The sequence below is a fragment of the Denticeps clupeoides genome, chromosome 18 (genome assembly GCF_900700375.1).
Source record: "Denticeps clupeoides chromosome 18, fDenClu1.1, whole genome shotgun sequence".
Classification (NCBI taxonomy): Eukaryota; Metazoa; Chordata; class Actinopteri; order Clupeiformes; family Denticipitidae; genus Denticeps; species Denticeps clupeoides.
The window spans coordinates 9209939-9235364 of record NC_041724.1 but is presented as its reverse complement, the minus strand read 5'-3'; the positions used below and the strand labels follow the sequence as shown (position 1 = coordinate 9235364).

General features: G+C 41.3%; 1 protein-coding gene across 10 annotated transcripts in view; it reads right to left on the bottom strand.

The window, feature by feature from the left end:
• Positions 1 to 7298: 7298 nt before the first annotated feature.
• Positions 7299 to 25426, bottom strand: part of arhgef9b (Cdc42 guanine nucleotide exchange factor (GEF) 9b) — a 30979-nt gene continuing 12851 nt past the window's right edge. For 2 of the 10 annotated variants that reach the window (XM_028960064.1, XM_028960068.1), the window contains 10 exons: positions 18817 to 18996; positions 18523 to 18612; positions 16256 to 16450; positions 14643 to 14822; positions 13701 to 13933; positions 11884 to 12013; positions 10525 to 10656; positions 9378 to 9621; positions 8920 to 8988; positions 7299 to 7510 (listed from right to left, as the gene is read on the bottom strand). In XM_028960064.1, the coding sequence (XP_028815897.1) occupies positions 7329 to 7510; positions 8920 to 8988; positions 9378 to 9621; positions 10525 to 10656; positions 11884 to 12013; positions 13701 to 13933; positions 14643 to 14822; positions 16256 to 16450; positions 18523 to 18612; positions 18817 to 18996 (1635 nt within the window). In that variant the 3' untranslated portion in view covers positions 7299 to 7328. Of the gene's footprint in view, positions 7511 to 8226; positions 8295 to 8896; positions 8989 to 9377; positions 9622 to 10524; positions 10657 to 11883; positions 12014 to 13700; positions 13934 to 14642; positions 14823 to 16255; positions 16451 to 18522; positions 18613 to 18816; positions 18997 to 21281; positions 21420 to 21749; positions 21893 to 22714; positions 22933 to 25426 lie in introns of those variants that run through there. The other 8 variants (XM_028960070.1, XM_028960072.1, XM_028960069.1 and 5 more) reach the window with 8 other exon arrangements.

Below are 25426 nucleotides of genomic sequence, written 5' to 3'. Positions count from 1 at the left end.
TTGAATACGTCTAAATAAAAAGTGTGTCTATTAGTCTTGAAGGCAAATGGAAGTGATGATTTAAAGAAATGAAAGGCTTAAGTTCAAATATCACGAATTGAATCAGACCAAAGACACAGACGCTCAGTTTTATTTTATTTTTTTTCTGCCTTTTCTTTTCACGTAACTGGAGGCGCTGAAATAGAGGTTTAATCAATATTACCTGAACCTTTAATCACATCTAACTTTTAACGATAGGCCCCTCTGCCAGCTCTAATTTCTTTTTTACCAAATTACTTTTCTGCCCTCCCATTACTTTGGCGCTGCATGACTGAGCCCTATTGATGTGAATTGGCACTTTAGCTTGACAGGGCCTAAGGAATAAGCTCGTTCTAAATGGCGCCTCCTGACGCGGCAGAGAGGAGGTCCTGCTGTCGGGCAGAGGAGGGTCCTGTCTGATTACTGCCCTTAATTCTCTTCACCGGCTGCGCCAGGTGAACTTTACCGGGCCAGGGTGCTCTGTTTCCACGTGAAGGAGCGCTTTTGGTCTTCCTGCCCTGGTACCCTGCTGGATTAAACCAACAGCAAACCAACATATGCGGCCATATTCATTTCACACGTTACGGCTCTTCATTTTTGTGGCCTGCTTTTCAAGACAGGCACCCCCTGGAAAGAGCTACAGTGCCCCCGTGTGGATGCAAGTGCTCACTGCCCCAGACGCCTCTGCACTGCGTGAAATAAGCTCCAAGGGCACTTTTGCAATTATTAATGAAATGTAGGCAGGCAGAGAGCGTCCTTGAGGAATGTATCATGGACCGCTGGATCCCACTTTGAGACCCACAAGGTTCCACTCTGAAAGAAAATGCTGTCAGGGTCTCATATGGCAGGGCATTAAACAAAATGAATGGCCATTGCAAAATAATGTAAACTGGAAACTGGGAATGGTATGCACTATCAATTTTGTATCGTATTAAAATTGCTTCCATAATTCTAATAAAGAATCTGAATTCTGATCTGGATACAGGCTTTTTAGATCACAGCTGGATGAAAATGCATGAATGCTACAGAAGCATCTGGGCATGTTTGTACAATATGGTAAGATATTTCATCATTAGTTATATATTACAGATGAATATATGGCCCGAAATGGGGTGCCAGAAGTGTAATTAGTATTATTATCGTTAATATAAACTAATATGAAATTGATGTTGTTAATAAATGACTAAATAGTTGACTTTATTAAGAATACATGAGTAAATTGTATACTATAAAAGTATACTTTATGTAATTGGTAGGCTAATATTAAATGTACTACTTGTAAATGTCAGCACAAGTTTGCTCCACACTAATTTAATAAAAGTATGCAAGTAAACTTTGAGTACACAAGTTTAGATATATAAATATAATTGAACCTAATGTGTAAGGCAAAAGAGCTTGAAGAGGAGCTTATAGCTTATATTTTTCTTGAGTTTATTGTTCAAGAAACATCTTGTGAATTTTGAGGTCAAATATACTCACACTTTTCTTCATAATTGTTTGTCAGACAAGTATATTTACGTTTAATAGATTTTTCAAGCTTAAATGCATAAGTGTTTTTTTTTTTTTAACACATTCTGATTTGTATAGTGAACACACGTTTAGAAAGTTGTCTCAGTATTCCAGGTTGACAGAGGAGGTGAATGAGTAAATACGAGGGCACTTTCATATTTCATGGTTTCTCTGAAATGCTAATGATGGCAAAAATTCAATTTCCGAAGCTGCATGGGATCCAAATGGAGGCTTGAGGTGGACGTTTGAAAGCAGGTGATAAAATCCCCTCCTTACTAACCCCAAATGTGAGGCCTTCTGGGGGGGTTGCACCCTTCGCTTTTTTATAAGCAGCAGGAGGCTCGGTCTGGTGCGGCAGGTCAGATGCAATGATGAACTCTTTCATTTCAGCTCAGCGCGGCAGCATCTGCATTTTTCCCTGACGCACTGGAACTAATTTGCCAATAAGACAACAATCTATTACTCTTCCAGCTGTGGGTTTCATGCTTCTTCATTCAACATCTGACACCAGCGTTCTGTCATAGTGAAAGTGAAAAAGTGAAGTGATTGTCATTGTGATACACTGCAGCCCAGCACACATTGACACAACAAAATGTGTGTGGGGACGGTGCTTTGCTCAGTGGCACCTGAGTGGCACGTTGGCTGTTTGGGATTTGAACCGGCAACCTTCCGATTATGGGTATGTTTCCTTACCCGCTAGACTGAGTTAAGTTCTACACACATTCAATCGTTTGACCTGGCCGAACTTGTAGTTATTTTAATTATCATGTTTAGTCTGGTCGTATATATGGTTTTGGTTTTGGTATTATCACCCATTATTGTTCCTGTACTCCTGTACTGGATTATGATTATCAGCAAGATCTTGCTCATATTTTTTTGGTTAGTATGCTGGTGTGATCACTTCCTGTGACTTTTCTTTCATTCTGGGTGTTAAGAATGTCTGGGGTTAGCACAGCATGCCCAAGTTTTACTGCCTAAATTGATTTTTTGAACATTGCACATGCTCCCTCCTTGGCTGCTTCCTACCGTGTAGGTGCTGAGGGACTTCATATTGCTGGATGTTGTTAGAAAATGTCACATGAGAACAGCAGGTCTATTTTTAGTTTCTTAAAACCAGAGTTGAAAGAGAAAAAGAAGAAAAAGCTGTAAACTTAAAAAGAGTGAAGTAAAGCGCTTAGCAACATTAATACATTAAATGTTCCCCTCATTATAAAGTTTACTCTCTTGCTCTAAGTCAAATAATAAAAATGTGTTAAATGCAAAGAATGTTTTACACACAAAAGAATTAATGGTTAATTTGTAATTAGTTCATTTGTTTAATTCTCAATTAATTAATTTCATATGTTTTTTGTTTAGTAAAGATTTGCAGCGTCATATAAATTACAATGTGTATGTGTCTGTATGTGTTTCTCTGAAGAAAAAGTGTGTAGGTCAACTGCTGTGTCTTGACAGCACATCAACAGTTATTTTTTATAAGGAAAGTGAAAGTGAAGTGATTGTCATTGTGAAACAATGCAGCACAGCACACGGTGACACAACGAAATGTGTCCTCTGCTTTTAACCGTCACCCATGGTGAGCAGTGGAGCAGTGTGTGGGGACGGTGTTTCACTCAGTGCCCCCTCGGCGGTTCGGGATTCAAACCGGCAACCTTCTATTTACGGGGCCATTTTCTAATCTGTTTGGCCAACCACTGCCCCAAAATCTTACAAACCCTCCCTGACCGCCGGGCAATTCTAGCCACTAGACTACCAGGGTGAAAAAGGCCTGAGGTAAAAAAGGCCTGAGGTGGGAAGATCAATTTACCACACACTTGAATGGTATGGAGCGAGTTTACCAGAAGTATGGTGGCATAGTTCTTACCTTGTAGGTTCTGCTAAACTGAAATCCTCTCACATCCAGAATTAACAATGCACATTAATACATTTAGGCCTGGGGCGTATGGAACCTTTAGGATGGCGACCTTTATCCTGACTGTAGACATGGGGAGAAATGCTACAGGCTGACACATTCATCATGAAAAACTGGATACGCTTAATTAACTAAAACAAGTCCCACGAGGAGATCTTATGGTCTGCCATGTCTGTCTTTCTGTGCCAATGCCCTGCATGCCAGCCCCGCCTGACAGTCCAAATAACGTCACGACATGTCTGCTGCTGATGGCGTTGTGTCAGGCTTGTTAGAGGGGTATTTTCGGGCCACCACAGCTCTTCCCTGACATCAGTGCCTGCTTTTGCTTTCAGCTCATCTGTGTTTACTGGACCTAATCCAACCACTAAAATCCTGCACTTTAGTTTTAATATTTTTGAATAATTGCCAAGATCTACACAGATCTATGCTAAATATTATATTATATATGTTTCCTTTCAAATAAAGAGGCAGCTGCTGTCTCTGCAATTCCGTCTGTCACCACTAGAAGCCACCCTTACCCCACCTTCAAAAAAGTAGATTTGAGAGCTGAAGCAGAATTGTTTAACCCTTTCATGCACACGCACCTCACAACGGTCTTTTGTTAAGCAAAGGTACTGCTGTCAAATGAGAAACTAAGCATCTGCACAGTAGATCATTGAACATAAAAAAGATTCTGACAGAATGACAGCCTTGCTTTAGGAGATGGGACCAACATTAATTCCAGTAGCCCTGTTGAACCCTGACACATGGACACACAGTTCAGTATACAGTAGTTTTAATTACAGCAATGAAACAGAAACAAAAAAAGTTTTCTTTTACACACATATAATCCAGTATTTCTTATTACATCAAAACATTTACATAATATGATAGATGGTCCCATTCACAGTTAAAATGATAGGAATAAAATTATAATAATGTCATGGAAAATGAAACATTAAATAAGTTGAAAAACATGGAAAAAAATTATACTTTACCATTCAATTAGCAAATAACTACTGCAGTAGAAGACAAACATGTTACGCTACTTAAAAAACATTCTTGGAAAAGTTCATCTCAAGAGGACGCCCCCAGGTTGTTATTAACTTCAAGTATACAAATCAGTTTTTAATTAAAGCAAAAAGCAGACGCATGACTGTAAAATACTGAAAGGCGACACATCGGATGAAGTCAGTGCATTCACAAGGTTTAGCACACAGAGTTGCACCATATCAGTTTGTTCTGTGATCCAAAAAATAAAAAAATCAAAGGGAAATGGAGGCACATTATATAATCTAGGGTTTCTGAAACATTGCAAATCCAGGAGCCTGAGCAGTACTTTGGTACATCAAATTACTTTTGTAAGAGAAGAAAAAAATTATTTCCGTGTCCTTTCCCCTCAAGCCCTAGAAAAAAAGGGGCTTCAGATTTCAACTGAAAAAAGCATATAGTGCTATTACAGTAACCCAACCAAAACTCTGCCAATTATATCGATAGATAAGTCAAGCGAATGTCTAAAGGATTTGTGCTGTCACTTAACAATTCTTTAAAATGTTTATTCAGTATAAATATTTCCTTTCCTGCCGGCCGTCAGTTCGGTAATTAAGCAGCAGTGGGAAGCAACGCATCCGCAATATGGTGCAGCTTCCATTAACACTAATGAATTTAAATTCAGAAATGACTAAAATCTGTCTGCGTGCAAAAAAAAAAAACATTTTATTAAAAAAAAGGAGATCAAGCCATGAGGCCACAGTTCTGTCTCAAAGCTGCTTTAATGAAATTGACGCATGCAGGCTACTCATGTCACAGACATGCATTCATTTAACACTACAACCTACTTACTGTACAAGCCTACCTATAAAGAAGATTTGGTTTATACTTAAAATACCAATATTTAAATATATGATCTGTTTTGTATATAGATATATATATGTACTGTATATATTTACATCATGTACACTGCGTGGCTGCTAGGATGCCGGTTAATGGTAACAGCTGGGAAGAGTGGATTCTTTCATCAATACCAAAATATAATGGCATTAAAAAAAAACTATCTCTCGTAAGAAGCAAATGCATGAAGCTTTTGGATTTACAAACTGTTGAGTGAGCCAGACGCAGCACCACTATACACGTTTTCCATTCTGTTTCAGTGCAATTTTTCAAGATCTACGGTTTTGCCCCTTAAAAATTTAAAGCCAAATAATTTGCTGCAAATTTCTGAATATGCATATAAAATTTATCTTGAATTACATAGTAAAATAGTTGCTTTTTGTTCTGAAGCAAGCTTTGAATGTACAGTGTCTGGGTGCCCTGCAGCACCGGGGAAGCAGCTCATGTAGAAGCGTCAGAATTTCCTTCAGTAGTCACTAGTGAGATGCTGAAAGGCACTGTTAGACAGGATCTAAGTGGATCTATGAAGAAGCAAACACATTCTGCTGCTGACCTGAGCTTATTCAAACGCACTTCTACACAAGCAGCCGTAATACACTCTTGGAATGTCAGTAAGATGATTACCTTCCACACAGATAAAGTATGGACATTCTGTGCAGAGAACAAAAAAACTGAACATTTTTTAGGACGGCAAGGTATTTAAACCCAGGTACTGATATTCCAATTATTAAAATGAAAACAAATGCACATTACTACAATGTAGTAATGTGCTCCCTCTGACTTTGTAAATCCTACACTACCAGACAAAGTGTGGATGCACCAACTCTTTTATGGGTCTTGCATTTTTAGAAATCTAAAGACACAGGACTATGATATAACACATTTAAAGTTTTGGTATAAACAAAAAGTTAAACAAAGTAAGAAGTTGAACATTTGAGTCTCTCCAAAGCAGGGAGCTTCGGGTAAAAAATAGACGATTTAAAAAAAAAAACAAGATTCATCAAACATATTTCATTTTCTCTGAAGCAACAAATACTAAATATGATTCTTGCCTTTCTAATATTCAAAATGGCTCCATCTCAGTCTCCATAAGCACCACAGAGTAGGTGCATCCAAACTATTGACTGGTAGTGTACGTAAAATCCAAAACCATAATCCTAAACACATAAATCCATAAAGTCAAACGGTGTGACTTATGCTACTCAATATATTATCCATCCATGTGATTGCCCTGCCCTTAATGATATGTTAATTTACTTTTTTTTACTTTATTATTAATACATATTCCATTCAAAACCTGACTTACAGCAAACAAAACATTATATGATCATTGTTCCATAAATCTGCACATATTACATATTTATTTCTGCAATTTAGTGTTAAATAAAGATGATTCTGTATACAGTTATACAAAAACAGTGTCCTGTGCCCATGATGGTGTTATTTTAATCATTACAAAAATGTTTTTATCTAATCTCTTCCAAGACATTTGAAAACATTTAGCTATTTTCAAGGGTCATAAACACACTACATCCATCGCATGATAATACAAAAACGCTTGACACCAGTATTTTAGATAAAGTACACAGGAAATAAGAATTTAAATTTTAATAAACAAAAACAATATCGCAATGCATTGTGATATGAATTATTCCCTATTCCCTGATCCTTGGTGTGCATATAGCGTAAGCTTTTGAATGAGCATACTTCACCTGGCAGAATACTAACTTCCTGTCTGTCCTTCCATAACAACACTGCAAATGGCAGTAGAGGGAGAATAAAAAGTAAAAAAAAGACAACATCGTATATTTTTTAGATGGTTCTGTCACAAAAAATGCAAAAAAATATGCACGCACACACATTCGGGTGACTGAGGGTGGTGCTCCAGTGGATGCTGCTTGTCGCAGTAGTGATTGTTGTAGAAGCAGTGATGCAACTGAACAGCAGTAGTACGTAAGTTCTCAGAAGTTCTCAGAAAATGAAAAATATGTTCCTTTTTTTTTTTTTTTTTCAGTAAAAAGTCCTATTTTTTAAACGGGGTTAACCTACTTAAATTTTGCCAGAAGGGAGGCTGGCTCCTTTTGGATTGATGGAACTCAAACACCTCTGATTGTGCCAAGTCATCTGACAGCATGTACTGCCCTTGACTCGAGGGGTCCTGGGTGGGTGAATTTGGGCAGGGTACATACCTGTTTTGGCTTACAGCTAGAAACCCGGAGTGGGGGAGGGCAAAGAAAGAGAGGAAAGAGAGAGAGCGAGAGAGAGAGAGAGTAGATAAAAGGAGAAGATTGTGAATACCTGACAGTAGACATCATGTCAGCACTACATCTAGACATGCGCCATCGTCACAACAACACACAGGATGGTGAGCTGGGCTAATGACACAAAGGAAGACAAGCCGGAACTAAAGATAAACTAAAATGAGCTGGAGCCACTAAGCATGTTCATGTTCATTTATAGCACAGCTATGCATAACCAATATCTACTGAAGCAACTGATATTGTCAATGAAGAATCGTTCAAGCTGCCATGGCACCTTGGAAAACTCAGGGATCAAAGGGTACTTGGGTAATTTGAAATCGCAACATTTATGCCAGGATCAGAACACAACGATTTGGCCTGGTTTGGACACAATTTTGACAGATGACAAAATTCATCATTGTTCGATTAAGTTCTCTATTCATTTTTTTAAGTATAGGACTAGTCTTAATCATCTGAACATTGTGTAGTCTGAAACTAGCATAACCTCATTCTAAATGTATATTAGAGATCCACTGTTTTTATCTAACCGTACAAGATCTTCACTGCTGCCACAGTGTCAAATAGAGGACCTACTTCCAGTTCCACAGTGCTGCTATTTCCATAGCGGTTGCCATGGCATCTTTGGAAAATTAACTCTGTGTAGAACTCTAATAAATATACCTTTATCATTTTCATACCATGTCCATATAAAATGGCCCTCTTTTTCAAGATGATATCTATAAATGAATCTGAAAATTCAAGAAAATACTTCACTTTGTGTCAGTGAAGTACAAATGATTTCACAAACAAGTGTTCACAAACAAGCCGTAAAAAACATTTCAAGAGAACCATTCTAAACATATGCTCATGCGGTATCCTTAAGGGTTCAACATTGTCTTGAGTCAACTCTTCAAAGTAGTCAACATGCATGAACATCTGTTTCTGTCTTGTCATTGGTGCTTAGTCGAGAACTGCAGGCCTCCCTTATCCTGCAGTCGAGCTCTTTAGAATTTGTTTTTCAGCTGGATTGCTGACTGTGAATTCGTTGCTTTTGAGATCTGTTGTTCTAAAATGTCTGCTCTCTCTGTTGCTTAAAAAAAGAATTTCCAATTAAGCATTGTATGCCCCCTTTTGCTGTCGTCGAGTAAACTAAAGTACAACAGATTATTTGTGATGTATGTAATACAGAGTGTTCATTAACTGTTTGGATGGATATAATAAAGCAAGAGTCCTTTTTTTTATCTTGGATTGTATTGGACTGGCTATATTACGCTTCGGAAGTAACTAATTGGAAAAACAGCAATGATAAGACAGTGGTCATTAGTGTGTATTAATAAAAACTAGAAATCACCTGGTAGCGCTTTGTTGCCTCACCTTTCTGTTTAGTCACTTTTCGCACAGTCATGGCAGCCTGGCGCTTCTGATACTCGGATATTTCGAAACCTAAAATAGGGAATTGAATAAGTGCCTTGAAAAGAACATCAATGGAATCAACAATTCATTGACATCTGGGCTCTATAACCACTTCTGGTAATAATGATATCCAGGCAATGTATGCGGAACATGCATATATGCACATTTAAGCAAATTTTTTTATTATATTTATTATTTATCTATTAGCATCTTTGTCATTCTTTTTAACATTAAACAAGCAAGACCAGCTATTGTACACTTAAACAATGTACTTTTGCACATTTTCACTACTTAATATGTTCATTATAGTCCTTTTAAAATCCAAATAAATTTGGAATTAAATAATTTCAAAATGCAGTTCGTAAAGAATAAAAGGATAATATGATATTTTTTAGCATTGGGATAGTAAATATGTTTACCAATTTTTTCATCTTCTTGCACCATCTTCCTCTCTTCGTGGAAAGCCCTGAGCCACCGGATCTTCTCCTCCAGCTTCTTAGCGAGGAAGATGTGGATCTCCTCTGTGTCCTTGTTGTGCAGCTTGAAAGCGTTCTTGACGCTGACGTTGAAGTCGTCGTCGCGGCCGTCGATGGCATCCAAAACCTCATACCTGTCCATGTCGATCCTGCCCTTGTAGTAGAGGATGTCCCGGCGTATCAAGTCCTGAGACAAGACAAGGGCTGGAATTACATGGAATTCGGACAGGCTCACTGAGACTCCTGCCACCCCCGTTACATAACAGCGGAACACAGCGTTTAGACGTGACACTCTCTTCTTTTAAATGGGAACGTGCAGTGAGGGTTCAAGTTGTGGTTAGCGTATTTACATCAACACATTCACTGGAAAAATATTGAAAGATTTCCATCTGATTTATTATAAAAATCATTGCATGAACATTCAGTACCAATCAGACAAGCTGTGACAAAACATTAACAATGTTCATCGTCTAAAGAGAACAATGGGAGATCCTGTAATGAGGACAGTAAAAAAAAAAAAACGTTAACTAGAGGTCCAGATGAGAATGGTGCTGATTTAAGCAAAAACACACACACACAAGAGGACAACAGTGTTCATGGCCGAGAGGCCGCCATTACAACATACTATGCTGTGCAGTGTCCTTTAAAAAGATAAAAGCAAAGAAACCCCACAGCACCCATAAACGCCCAAGGACATTCTGCATTTTGTGTTTAATATGAAATGTTAAAGGAAGCAGTTGTGTTTTGTAAGCAAATCTGCCACAGTCATAGTCATGAAAACTAGTGTTGAAGGGTAAAAACCTCTACACATCGCTTTAAGCTGTTTTGCTTAAAATATGTGTAGCCCGGAACGGCAAAAATATAATTATGTTGTGGGTACCCTTGAAGGCATTTACAAAGTCACCTTTGCTAGGGACATTGACACGGGTCATTCAGCAAAACAATTCAATCTGACTGGGTTTTATTATTAAGCGAAGCTAACATGCTAACCCGCTAGCAGCTTCCGGTCTTGTAATACCACAGAAAGCCTCAAGAGGCAGTAGTTTTTGCCCTCGATATGCAAACAGCATCTTTGTAGGGTTAGTCCTACCTTTTTACACAAAATCAGCTGGTGATCGAACAGGAAGAATAGTCTTTGCTGACTCCGACCATACGGCTGGTAGATCCACGACAGTTCTCCGGTGTAAATCAACTCGGAACTTCTGTCCAAAATGTCATCGCCCTGGAAAATGAACAAAAAAAAAAGTAGAGATGGCAGCGTTTTTTTTTTCGCATTTCACTCTGCACCCTCGCGTGCTTCACGTGCTGCCGAGGCAACTCGTGCAGGGCTACTGATGACAGGCAGGGTGGTCGGCCTGGGCTAATAAGATTACCCTTCGAAGGTGTGGTGGGTCTTTTCGGTGGCCAGAAACAACGAAGCTCAAGTGCACAGAGCATCTCCCCCAATTTCATTTACAGTGAGAATAGCGCTGATGCATTTCCACAAGCAGCCGGAACATAAAAGCCCGAAAAGAAAGATGGAGATGGAGCGGCCCGCCGAGAGCACTGGTGTAAGAAGTGTGTGGGTGTGCAGCATCTGTTCCTAAACGGAAGGTTTAAAAAAAATTAAAATAGAAATCTGACTGTTACCAACATTAGATGAGGGGCTGAGACGACAGTGCAGAAAGGCCTCTGTGCCTTTTTTATTGCTTGGGGATGCAAATGCAAGACGACGACACTCAGTCTCGTAAAGTGCAGCATATTTATTCCCTCATTTTGGGATGTGAAGAACATTGTAAGTCACGCCATAAACGTAAGCTGAGTTTCTCTGCTAACAATCCCTTATGCTCATTGCGGTTTAAGATGTTTAAGCCATACGGCACAACGTTAATTCTGTTGTCACCGTGTTACACAACATTACTGCATTGACTGTTAATGTCTCAAGACTGTCACCTGACCACACTGAAGGCTCATTCCTTTCAATAGGATCACAGTAACAGGAGATATTTTATGCAGAAATTATTGGTCATAATAGTTTTGTGCATTTTAAACAGTCCAACAGTATACCTAGTCTTCAAATTCATACGAAAGGCTTCACTGACCATTTATATTACATATTAAATACATGTTATTAAAAAAATAGTAAAATTTAGACTTGCAACTCGTTAATCTCATGTATATGCTGTGTTTCTCTGTATGTTTGAATGTGACTGAGATGACATAGATCAAAATGACATTAGACTTTTTACAATTTACTTTAAAGGTTGCAATTACTGCAATAAATCTTTGGGATTATTGTCGCAGTGCAAAAAAAACTAATTCTAGTACAAATTCTATTAGTAGTATGTGTTGGAAATTTGCACTATATATACACACACACACACACACATACATACACATATATATAAACAGTTTCTACACAAAATTGCACATGGCCCTTCATAAACAGCTCAGACCCCAGGCGACCCACCTCCCAGTCCAGCACAGATGCCTGCCACTGCGCGATCTTGTCAATGTTTTCCAGCCGCCTCTTCCTCTCATTGATCTGCTGAGTAACGTTCCTCATGACAGCCAGCGCCGCCGCTACGTATCGGTAGTCGCTGCGGGAGAGAAACGGTGTCACTTTGGCAGGGGAGCATGTGCAGCATTAAAGCCTGCTTGGGAACAACATATAGCGACGAGCAAATCCGTAAGGAGGCAAAGCAGGATGGAGAAACGCAGGGGGTGTCAGAGGCAGGCAGGGACCAGAAAAAGGGGGCCACGGTGGAACAGAAGAGCCGCCTCCATTTTCTTGTCTCCGGTGACATTAGGCACGCTGGTGGCACCTTTCCAGCTGAGCTACGGGCTACGCTCCAAAGTCAGACGCCAGACTGGAGCATGCAGAGAGAGAAGTTTGGCTTTTATATCTTGGCCTTCATGCTCCTATTTATAAATAACCTGGACCTGGATCAACTTCTGGGACCTTAAATGCAAAAAAAAAAAAAAAAAAAACGTCAGAAGGGCCCATTGTTGCATTGTTAGGGCTGATGATGCAAAAACACGACCACAGGCAGGGAGGCGAACGTCATGACTGTCACACGCAGAACTCATCAAGTCCTCGGGTCCGCCGTGCGGGGCAGGAAAGCTGAGGGCGAGCCACTGGCCGCCGCTGAGCTGAGGGTTTAGTTTGGATTTTTGAGAAGCCATAAAAACGTGACAAATTAAGGAAGGTTAAAAAAAATAAAAAAAGACACCCTCCCAGAGACGTTTAGACATAAATTGTTCCTTGATGTTTACCCCTTTATCATACCACAGAGCTATTAATATTTGATTAGCGGTGACGCCGGGAAATGAAGCCGTGATAAGGATTAATTGGAAAAGCGGTATTTCTGCGGAGCCGGTCGAGGTTGGCCTTTTTGGGGCCTTTGAGCTCTGGAGAAGAGCCTGACAGATCAGTAATTAAATCTGCAGCGCGGTAACGAGTGAGCGCTCCATCACACTTCTGTCACGACCACAGGGCCAAAGTGGCCAGCGGCTGCCGGGACAATGGCAGACGGGAGGGGATGTTCTGCGCTACGTGGGGTCATGTAAGGGTTCCACTGACGCTGGCACAGCAGCTTGCTGACTGCGCCGTCTGAACGCCGCTAATTTGTCTTAATCACTCGCGGTCGGCGTTATCCATCGTGTCGCTCCAACTCAATGTGGACGTACGGCCTCTGTCTGCTTTTCAGAAACCCGGCTCAACGTCCAATAGTGATCGCAGCACGCGACGCAGCAACATCTGCGAAGAATTCAGCCTTCCCAGCGCCTTCAGACATCAAACGCGCTACATACGGCACCAGCGAGAGGTCTTCGACCCACCTACTCATTCATGTGTCTATTTTTACACGGCAGAATACAACTGAAGACTCGATGGCATGAAATAACGCATGCGAGGTTATGTGGTAAGCAAAAAAAAAATTCAGATTTCACAGTCTTGGTTGCTCTCAACCACCTTAATTAAGACAGTGGGGATGGTTTTCCAAAGTCCTGAAAGACTTCCTAGTAGTCCTAGGACTACCGTATTAATGAGCATCTTGTGAAGCTTCTTATGATGAAGACAAGCACTCATGAAGATAACGCGACTCAAAGAAATCAGATGTAACCCCTTATTACAAAATCTCCGATTTGGTGCCATCTACTGTTATTGCCTTCTTTTTTTTTTGTCTAGACCTCAAATGTAAGATGACACTTTTGTAAAGATGTAACATTTTGTTCTGTAGATTCTATAAACAAGTGTGTCGAAAAAAGGGGAGGAATGCAAGTCACCTGTGTTCCTGCGCCGTGTACTTCAGCAGCTCCGCAAGCTGCAGCGGGTACTTGCAGATCTTCTGCACGGGCGTGAGCAGGAAGCCATCGATGGCGATGTCGATCATCTGCTGCAGCAGGCGGCAGGCCTCGAAAAAGTGCTGGTAGCGGCCGTCCTTCATCAGCTTGGAGAGCTCCATGCAGGCGTCCAGATGGTTGTTGCAGTACTCAGAGTAGATCCAGAAGCCGTCTTGCTACAAAGCAGGAATGTGCATGTCAAGCTATTGAATTGATTGAAGTGAAGTGATTGTCACATGTGATACACAGCAGCACAGCACACGGTGCACACAGTGAAATTTGTCCTCTGCATTTAACCCATCACCCTGAGTGAGCAGTGGGCAGCCATGACAGGCGCCCGGGGAGCAGTGTGTGGGGACGGTGCTTTGCTCGGTGGCACCTCAGTGGCACCTTGGCGGATCGGGATTCGAACCGGCAACCTTCTGATTACGGGGCCATTTCCTTAACCGCTAGGCCACCACTGCCCCTATTGCAGATTACACAGCATTTGCTGAAGGTTCACATGTTTTCATAACTGGAGTAAAACAAAAAGTTTTCTGAACTTAAGGTCCCAAAAAAAAACTTTTAAGTTGGGGTGTGACGCATATCCTCCCAATAAACATTCAAATGCCAATGTCCTGCCAATTTCCATCCCCAAGCAAGTCGATTTGCCAGTCCAATGTCCCTGTAACAGTTTTCCAGAAAAGAGTCTCCAAAACTTTCATAAGATTGCCTAACGCCAAACAATACACAGAGAATAGATTATAATTAAATTTGTCAATGGAAATAAAAATATGTGTGAATAAATGTTGTCTGAGGGGAAAAAGACAGAATGTCGAGACCCTAATCGGGCAATCTGCTTCTGATAAATGGCGTTTTTTTGCGTCAGACACATTAGTGGCTCACGTGTTCAAGGAAACAAGGTCCGATTTCGCTGAGGTGTGGCTCCTCTGTGTTGTACTGCTTCTCCAGGTCCCGTACAAAGCCCATCTGAAACCTATAGATGTCCTCGATGTTTCCAAAGATGACTTTCAGCTGGTCGTCATTGAACATGTCAATCCGCTTTCTGCACTGCCTCAAGTAGCCCTGCAGACGTGAGAGAAAAGCACATTAGTGCATGCGTCGTGGCCGTGAATTTTTCTTTATGCATCGTTATTTATGAAACATTTTTTAAATAACTGCAGTGCACCCCTACACAGCTATTTCCATGTGGCATTAAGAAGCGGAAAAAATCCTCTCCAATGTGATGCAGCCAGAATGAGAAGAGTGAGTCAGTACTGTATGAGATCTCTCACATCGTGGAATGAAACACATGTTGACAAGCAAACCAGCTTTACTCCGGGCATTTCAGTCTGAATTGTGATTTTATTGGACAAAATTTATCACAGCACATGGACAGATTCTTATCCATGTAAAAAAATTAGTTAAAATGTATTTGTCACATACAATTAAACCATCTGCCACTCTAAAATTCTATAAATATTTAGTTCAGGAGGGCAAACTACATATTTTAGTCAGAAGTATTCTGTCCATTTTATACAGTTACATTTTATGAGGCAGAAAGTCGAATAAATTTACCTTTTAAAAAGAATGTGCATGTGGTTGACAGTGAATTTTAAACAATATTAATGCTGACATTTTATTCATGTTGATGCTGATATGTGAAGATTCACCACTGCAAAAAAAATAATGATATAGCACAGCTTCAATTTATTAATTATTCAGTCATCACTACTGTTTTAACCCTTGTACACAAAACTGTATATCACACAATAGCTTAGTATAACATAGCGATATAAATGTAATATTGCTTATTAAATCTTTGCTATGTCTACAAGATTATAGTTCTGCTTGGATGTTTCTTTTTTTGTTGATTGATCCTGGGTTGTAAGGAAGCTCACCTGGGTACATAACCGTAAACATGAATAATTCATTCTAATCTCAGATGATTACAGTAATGAGACCTGGTAATCCTTTCAAGAATTTTGTAATTTTTTTAAGTGACCAAACCAGTGTGAAGGTTGTGTTTGAAGATTTCATGAATAAACAAATCTAAAAATATAAATCAATGAAAATAATCACAGGCAAATGACAAGAGTTTCAATAGCACCTTATGAATAATATTGATTTTTGGGTCAGAGAAATTAACCAGGAAAAGGGGCAGGTTATTTGCATCTCTATTTTTTGCTAGCTTTTAAGGAGCTAAGCCAACTTCAACATGAAAAAAAAAACATTTAAATGTCATCATCTCTCTCTCTCTACTCAATAAGAAAAAAGAAGAAATCCATTTATAGAATTCATTAAGGGACACTACAGCAGCACCGAGTTTGCTGCTCTATTCAGATCCACATGCACGTTGTTCTCTCATAAACTGTTATTATTGTGTGTACTTATTACCCAAATGAAGAGTCTGGACTTAATATGATATCAGCACATATGTTTATTTAGCTAAGTAATATGGAAATAATATGAATGTAATATGTATAAATATTGATTTGTATAAGTGGTCCATGCCTCACCTCGCATATGTCCTTCAGATGCTTTATGTAGTGCCTCTCGGTGCTCATGATCTCGTTGATGACGTTGGCTCTCATCTGGTCCCGGTTCTGTAGAGGCTGGCCCAGCGTCAGACATTCCAGGTCCAAGTGGCCGTTTTGGACCTCGTTGGTGCCCTCAGAAGGCTCCGCCCCTGCATCCTCCTGGTTTACCCATAGCTGTGGGGAGCAGACCCAAGCTAAATTTTCCAATCTGTTGGGACTACAGGAACACTATAAGGTGGGGCAAAGTCTGAGAAAGTTGTGCCAATGGACAGAGTATATGGAAATTATGGATAATGGGGGGGAGGGGGGGGGTGTTCAACTCAAAAACTGCTCCTTAATGAATCCATGAGTAGTCTGATGCCACATTAACATCTGTAATTGCAATTTTTTTTATTCACAGTCTCAACAGTTAATTGAGTAACTGACTTTCTGTACATTCTGCATCTGGATCAATTTTACCATGATGCAGCTGCTTTCCTGACAAACTTTAATATTGGTTAGTGTTTAATAATGTTATACAATATTTAGTCATCACAATTAAACAAACACAAAACCAGTATCAATATACTGTGGGTGCAAAAAGTGTTTCACTCTTTGTTATATTGCACTCCTTATTGACAGAAAAACACAGAACTGTTGACATTTTTGCAGATTTATTAACAAAGAAAATCTGAAATATCACATGGTCCTAAGTATTCAGACACTTTGCTGTGACACATTTAACTCAGGCACTGTCCATTTCTTCTCATCATCCTTGAGATGGTTCTACACCTTAATTTGTGTCGAGATGTGGTTGATTATACTGATTGGACTTGATCAGGAAAGCCACACATCTTCTATATAAGACCTTACGGCTCACAATGCATGTCAGAGACAGAATTGTGGCAAGGCAGAGATCTGGCCAAGGTTACAAAGAAATTCTGCTGCGCCCAAGGTCCCTAACAGCACAGTCACCTCCATAATCCTGAAATGGAAGACGTTTTGGGACCAGAAACCTTCCTGGAACTGAGTTCCAGTGATGCGGTTGGGAGAATGGAGAAAGTTGTAGAATGTCAACCATCACCGCAGCCCTCCACCAGTCAGGGCTTTATGGTAGAGTGGCCTCACAGAAGCCTCTCCTCGCATGGAGTTTGCTAAAAACACCTGAAGGACTCCAAGGTGGTGAGAAATAAGATAAAACATTTTGGCCTTAATTCTAAGAGGTATCTGTGGAGGAATCAGGCACAGTTTATGACCTGTCCAACACAGTCCCAACAGTCAAGCATGGTGGTGGCAGCATCATGCTGTGGGGGTGTTTTGCCGCTGCAGGGACAGGACGACTGGTTGCAATTGAGGAATAGATAAATGCAGCCAAGTTCAGGACCTCAGACTGGGCTGAAGGTTTACCTTCTAACAAGACAATGACTCTAAGCACACAGCTAAAATGATGACAGAGTAGCTTCTCAACAACTCTATGACTGTTCTTGAATGGCCCAGCCAGAGCCCTGACTGAAACCCAATTGAGCATCTCTGGAGAGACATGTCCACCAATGTTTACCATCCAACCTGCCAGAACCGGAGAGGATCTGCAAGTAGGAATGGCAGAGGATCCCCTAATTCAGGTGTGAAAAAGCATCTTCCCCAAAGAGACTCATGGCTGTATTAGATCTGTATTAGTGCTTCTACTAAATACTGAGCGGAGGGTCTGAATACTTAAGACTATGTGATATTTAAGTTATTGTTTGAAAATACATTTTCTAAATTGTCAGCAATTCTGTGTTTTTCTGTCAATATAGGGTTCTGTGTGTACAATAATGAGGGAAAAAATTACTTAAATGATTTTAGCAAATAGCTGCAATATAACAAAGAGTGAAAAATGTAAGGGTGACCCACTGTAAATACATCAAGAATCTACGTAGAAAAAGCGAATGATGACATATAGTAGCACAAACAAGCAAAAAACAAAAAAAGGAAGGATGATGCTCATACAATGCAGTATGCGGATACCCATTTGTAGAATAGAAAAAATAATATCAGCAATCAGGCTGCCCAGTGACGTTACCAAAAAACAAACTTGGCAAACACTGGTATTGTGCTTTTCAAAAAAAAAATGTAATGCTGCATTTGAGATTCCTGAGATGAAAAAAACGCTTGACAAACGATGGGCGCCAGATGTTTCCACATGAAAACTGATAGGTGATGTGGCTGCGCGGACAAACTCAGCATCACGGGATGGTGAAATGAACCGGGGGGAGGGGGGGACGCACCTTTGCAGTTGTGTTTTGAAACCTTGGAGTTGCTATGGGGTTGATATAGAAAACCTGTTTTGTTTGGGGCTGAGGTGGGTAGGGTTCGACCTTTGGAAAGAATGACAGAAATACACCTTGGGGTCACAAGTTCCAGCGTCTTGAGATAACGGAGGTGGAGAAGTTGTGGTGGGTTTAGGGTGTGCCTTGTAAAAGCCGTCACCATGTTTTAAATACAAACACACAGAAGACAAAGTTAACTGTTCAGGGAGGTGAAGGAACTTTTCTCCAGCGTTAGTGGTGAGATTCTCTTACCCTGACGAAGCTCGCCGGGAACCAGCCCTCCTCATTGTCGATCTGACCCCACCACCAATCTTTGTTGGAGGCGTCGAGCACTTTGATGACGTCGCCCGCCTTAAAGGCCAACTCCCGATCGGCCATGGTGACGTGGTCCCATACTGCCTCTGCGTTGACGACCGAACCTCCACTGATCAACTGGGGAGGGGGGAGAGAAAACGAAGCTCGGTGAGTCATGCAGCGCTGCCTTAAAAGAAGCTTTAATCAACTTAGCCCGGCCTGACTGTCAGCCTCCTCCAGCTCTTTGAAAAATAAGAGCTGGTTATAAAATATATTCAGCTTTTCCGTCTCAGTCACAGTTTTTTTTATATATATATATATATGTGTGTGTGTGTGTGTGTGTGTGTGTGTGTGTGTGTGTGTGTGTGTGTGATTTTTCCAAAATCTGACTCACACAGAAGACATTACAGCCAAGTTATTGTGCAAAGACCCTTAAAACCCATAAAGAATGCCTAAATGCTAAAGTAAAAGTTTCTTTACTAACAGCTACTATGCTGTACCCATTCAGTATGTTTACTCGTAAAAAGTGAATCAATTCGCTTCGATCTGACTCAACAGTGGCGATTCTGCAACCACAGGGAGCAACTCCACTGGGACCACAGATCCTAATAATTTGAGAAATAAATATATTTTACTTAAGTGTAACAAATATAGAATGTGTGAATTAATAATTTAATTTGCATTAATTTAAGAAATGAAATGACATGTTCAAATCAGGTTAAGACTGGGATTGACACAGATACCAATAATGCAATCATTGGTAAAGCAGATCTAATGGCAATCTGTATATTGATGTTCAATATGGATGCTGTGAAGAAGAAAACCCCAATTTAAGAACGATTTCATGCACAGATATCTAAATATAAAATGCAAAAATGGTGTTGTGTAAGTACTCAACAAAAACCTTGATCGTTGGACATTGGTGTATTGTCATATTGATTTATCAGCCTGCCCCCTAATACATATACATATGTATTATAGACATAACATTTAGGTGAACTAAACTAAAGAACATGAACAACTGAAAAAAAAACTGTAAAGCAAAACGGGAAAAAGTGGAGCGCAAGTAATAATAATAATAATACATTTTATTTAGATTACTCTTTTCATCACAGGATCTCAAAGGGCTACATGTAAAAAGTCAGACATTTAAAACAGTCAGTGGGTTGTGGATCCCTCAGGACGTCAGGGAGGGAATTCCACAGGCATGGGGCAGCAAGACAGGGCTCCCACAGTTCTCATAGCTTGCTTCTGGGTCTGTTTTTGGTTGGTTCTTGCAGGATCTCCCTCAAACTACTGCTGCAGAAGGCAGCGGGAATAACTGTACGCCACCGCCGCTATTTGTATTCCGCAACAGAGGCCTCTGGATTAAAGGCCATTCTCATTAGGAGGACACTGGTGGTCCTCTCTGGTCACACTTTATCCACCCCGCCACTACAGAACCCAAACCCAAGAATATCTAATTCACCTTCAAGCTGCCACAGGTACCCTTGGCAAATTGGATATTCGTGACACAAAGCCCTTTTGTTTAAAGGTGAACAAAAGGCAGTCAAGAGCAGACATGAAAGTGTGGGGACGTTTAATGTGTTTCTTTTTTTCTTCTTCTTCGCTCTCTCTGTTTTTTAGGAAATAAATGAAGAAAGAGCTTACAGTGCCACAGACTCGCTAAAACGGTCGCTTTACTTGTCAGTGTGTTGATCAGTAATAGGCCATATATCTTTCAAATTAAAGCTCTGATTTCTTACTTTGAAAGCAATCAATGGCCAAAAATATCAATATTAAAAAACATAACACATGAATATTAACCTATTAGTGTATATTAATTTGAGTGTAATCTTCCTAATTTAAATGAGCGGTGAAATGTTAAACATGTATTCAAGAATAAGCCTTAAACTGAACAGCATTTATGTCCTTTGTCTAATCACGAAAACCAATTCATTATGTATTCGTAACAATGCTCTCTGCTCTGGATGTATAAATGATTACCGCACCGTAAATTCATCTTTTAAAAATAAAAAAATGACATTGTATGGCATTATATGGAATAAAAATGCCAGCTCCTGACTGCTAGTTGCAGGCGTCTTGTGAACCGTCTGTCCGCTACCGGCAGACAGGCTGAATTCTCGGCTCAGGGTCAACCTTTCACCTTACAGGGGAAGCGGTAATGATGTCAGGCCTGCTGCCGTCAGGCACTTGGGACCTCTGCCCTTCTGCTGCAGGCGGGTGATGATGATGATGATGATGATGATGACGATGATGAAATGGGTTCAACGGAAAACTGACAGTCCTACCTCTCCAGTAAACCTGACAAATGCTAACAAATCCTTCCCCCGTATCCTTCGCCTGAGCCTGCTTATCCGGCAAAGTGATGCGAGAAAGCTGCGGTCTGTCCTGGCATTCCCAGGGAAAAAAAGCATACGGACCTGCGTTCCGTGGCATCCCCGAGGAGCCACTTCCCAGTGCCTGTGTGACAGTGAAGGAGCTGGCTACCCGCAGCAGGAACGTGTTCAGCTCTGCTGTGCCACGACGATTATGAATCCATGCCTTTCTGATGTCGCTCATTACCGACCGGCAGCATTACTACAAACACAGCGGAATGAATCACTCCTTACGTAACCAGTCCTTGAGGTTGGTGGCCGTGACGGTCTCCTGTACAGTACCGCTCCCGGACGTGAGGGAGACGCGTGACGAAAATGTGTCCTCAGACGGTGCACGAGCAACGGCAAAGGAACCCATCGGAATCAATTAATACGGATTCGAGTGACAGCACATGTTCTTGGGCAAGATATATATATATATACATACAGAGACATGCAATGACATGCAAATGCAGACGTGCAGGAATAAAGCACACTGATGTACAGCCTCGCAAATTGCATATAGCCTCTTACCATGTCCGCTGCTGTTACATGTAAATGCATCGTACAAACCGGTCAGATTTTCATTGTTGGTGTTTTTTATTTTGAATTTTTTTTCAAACGCAAAAAATAAATAAATAAATAAATAAATAAATCTGCCCAGAAACAGCAGGATGACAGGCTTTGATGGAAAAATTAAAAAAAAAAAAAAAAAACGATAAAATAAATAATAACAATATTAAATAAATCAATGAACGTCTGCTGGTCTACTCGTGTGCTGCTATCTGAGACATGCTGGATCTCCACGCTGCTTCAGACGGCGTCTGGCGAACTCTATTATGTAACGCACTTACGTTCCAGGACTAAAGGGCCAATCAAAGTTGCTCTCCGGTAAACCGGCACCAAAACACACATACACACACACACACACACACACACACGCAGTTTCCTTCTGCACAGTTACGAATTAGACATTCCTGCGTATTTATAGGCACCTCTGCGCCAGAACGAGCAGCTGGACGGGACCGGGTCTCCTGCAGATGTGCTCCCGGTGCGACCCCGTCCGGAGGTTAAATGACACCCCCCCACTCGCCCCCGTAAACCGGCTCTGCGACGTTAGACAGTGTCCCCGTCGGCGCCCAAGAGAGCCGGCTCACGGAGGTAGAACGCAATTCTTTTGTTGGATAAAGACGACCGTGCCGCGCTGCTGTGGATAGACAGTCACGTGGTTACGCAGGGCTACGCCGTGGCACGTATGTCACACAGAGACACGGGACAATTTGTTCGGCGCTGTCCTCACCGAGAAGACGATTCAACGTTATTACATGCAACAGAGAACGGGCAGATGAGATACGTCCTGCAAACGATTACGATCATTACGAATCCGACGCAAAGACAGCCGCACACGCACCGCACCGCGCAGCACCGCGCAGCAGGGTACAAATCGGGGTAAAACGCGGTTCCTCGGGCGGCCAAGGTCGCGGGAGCGGCGTCCTCACCATCATTCTCACCATCGGTGGTCCCGACCGACCTCGAGTCACAGAGCGCGCCAGAAACCCATCGGTCCGGGCTCGGAAGAAGCGGCTGGATGGCTGCGCTCTCGCAATATGTACCCCGGTGGCGAGAGGCGCTCCTCCCCGAATACTAATCACGGCGCGGCAGCCAGAGCCCTGCGGAGACCCCGCCGTCAGCAGCCGGGGCTCACACCCCCGGACCCGCCGAGTCCTGGAGGAGAAATCGGGCTCGAACCACACAACGCTACAGATATATGCTATATATCATAGATGTATATTTTATAGGTCGTATGTACATATATGCAGTGCAATGCAATGCAATGCAATACAATCAATTATTCAACATGCAATTAAGATCTAATTTCATCCGATGAAATACAGCAAATGAGACGTACATGGAAACGTATGTTTTTTTGTTTTTTTTTTGCACAGTTCTGCATGTGTAGAGGAGCACCTAAGAGGGCAAGTGTGGCTTCGGCATGACAAGCGGAAGTGGTCAGATATTTATGAGGGTGATGGCATGAGGGAGGGAAAACTGAAATACTTTAATACGACGTGATTTACTTGGACCCGTGTTGTGCTGGTGACTAGAGAAGAGGCTCTCTTTTTTTTTTTCATATTATAAGATCTCTTTTGTCCAATAGGTTATTTTGACAGCTAGTAGGCCAGAGTGTGTCAAATAGTTTTACTTGTCATGGGGCAGTTGGCAAACACACATATCTAGGACACAATATTTAAGTCACATGTTAGTTTAATTTGTCAGAAATCGATTGGTACAGGTACCAATAGTTGTGTCTACATTACCAAACCATCTAAAGTATGTTTTAGTATCGATACAGCAATGGTTCCCCAATACTAAACCCGGGGCAGCACATTATGCACCTTTCAGCCATGAAAAAGGTGAGCTGGGCTCCTTGAGGTCCAATTAATAGTCCTTTAATATATATTTTATATATAAAGTTGGACACTGGGTTGGATAAAACAAAGGAACTTGACCAACCACCACTCAAGGTGGGCCTCCCACCTCCAAGGTTGTGAGTTCGAGTCCCAGCTCGGACTTTGTGTATGCGGACATGCTCTTCCCATGTCGGCACAGGTTTCCTCCAGGTTCAGATGTACAGTATGTGAATTGCCATCTCCAAATTGACATAGGTGGCGAGTCAATGGTGTGTGTATGTGTGTGTGTCCACCCTGTGGTGAGTCCTGGGATGGCCTTGACCCAGCCGTGATCCTGAGTGACCGGAGTGAGGATAGTGAGAGAGAGTGAGTGAGATTATGTCAACGTATGCAACCACGACTGAAAGACACAGAACTGCGTTAATTTGTGGAGATAGACGTTCTGAAAAGGGAATGTGAGGAGCGAATAAACACAGAACACAGACATCTTAATAGTAATAATGTGAAACAATAGAATAAGATATTACCTATAACACAGCTCCCCTTAGCGCCCGTTATTTGAATACAGCAATGAATGCATGACAATGAGCTCCCAGTTAAAGATATTTATTCAGTCCAGTCAGTATGTAATTGAACTGATGTTCGATCTCAAGCTCCAATTCCACCTCAGTGAGGAGCCAATGGCACACGGGGGAGAGATTAGGCTTCCAACATTCATCACTGGTCTAAACTGCAACTGACCAAGACAGGAACTAAAACTCAGATTTCATAGCCTGTGAATTGGGTGGTAGAAGCCTAGCAGGTAACACACTCGCCTATGAACCAGAAGACCCAGGTTCAAACCCCACTTACTACCAAGTTGCTCCAGGGGGGACTGTCCCTGTAACTACTGATTGTAAGTCACTCTGGATAAGGGCGTCTGATAAATTCCGTAAATGTAAATTGCATAAAAAAAACCATATATGATCTATTAAAGGCAGTGAGTGTGAGAGCGCCACACCGTCCTTTCATTTGATCGTCACTGTTTACAGCTCTCAGTACGATGTGACAGTCTCTTCCGCATGAAATCAGAGCGCTGACATCCACACAGCCCCCACCTCCACCCCTGGCTGGCGTGAAGGGGGTTACATAAGCGGCGGACGGTGCACCCTGTAGGACAGGCCTCGCCTCCTCAGCTGACATTTAGACAACAAAGGTCACATCTAAAATTCTAAATTTACAAAGACCAACAAATGCTAATACATTCATGAATATACATCCCGAGATGAGTTTGTCAAAGTGTCTCGGCTCTCTCGACGGCAGCGTGGAGGAAAGGTCAGTTGAGACCGATCCCCCACGTCCAGTAATCTCCTCCCATCCTCCCAATTCTTCTCACTGTTGCTCGGCCTTGTTTGCTCGTTGTGTAACGCGAATGACAATGAAAGTCTTATGCTCTAGGTAAAGCGGATTATGGAAATGGCTGAAATACTCCCGGAGAAGCGGGATTGAAAAGGCGGCAAACGATAATTTTTTTTTTTTTTTTTTTTTTTTATCACAGATGTTTACAGATGCAAAGACCAATTATTTTAGTTGTGTAACCAATAAATAAGCTTAATGACAAAGGTAAAATGAATATGTCAAAGATCTAATGTTAAAATTAGCATGCTGTTAAGATTGCTGGGGCCTATTAAAAATTCAAATCTATAAATCCATCTCGAATTATTGGAAACTGCACAGAAGCTGGAGTTCCAGATGTTTTAGGTGTGGACTGAGGAGCCATTTTCCGGTCCACTTCAGAGATTTTGGGGGACCGATATTTGA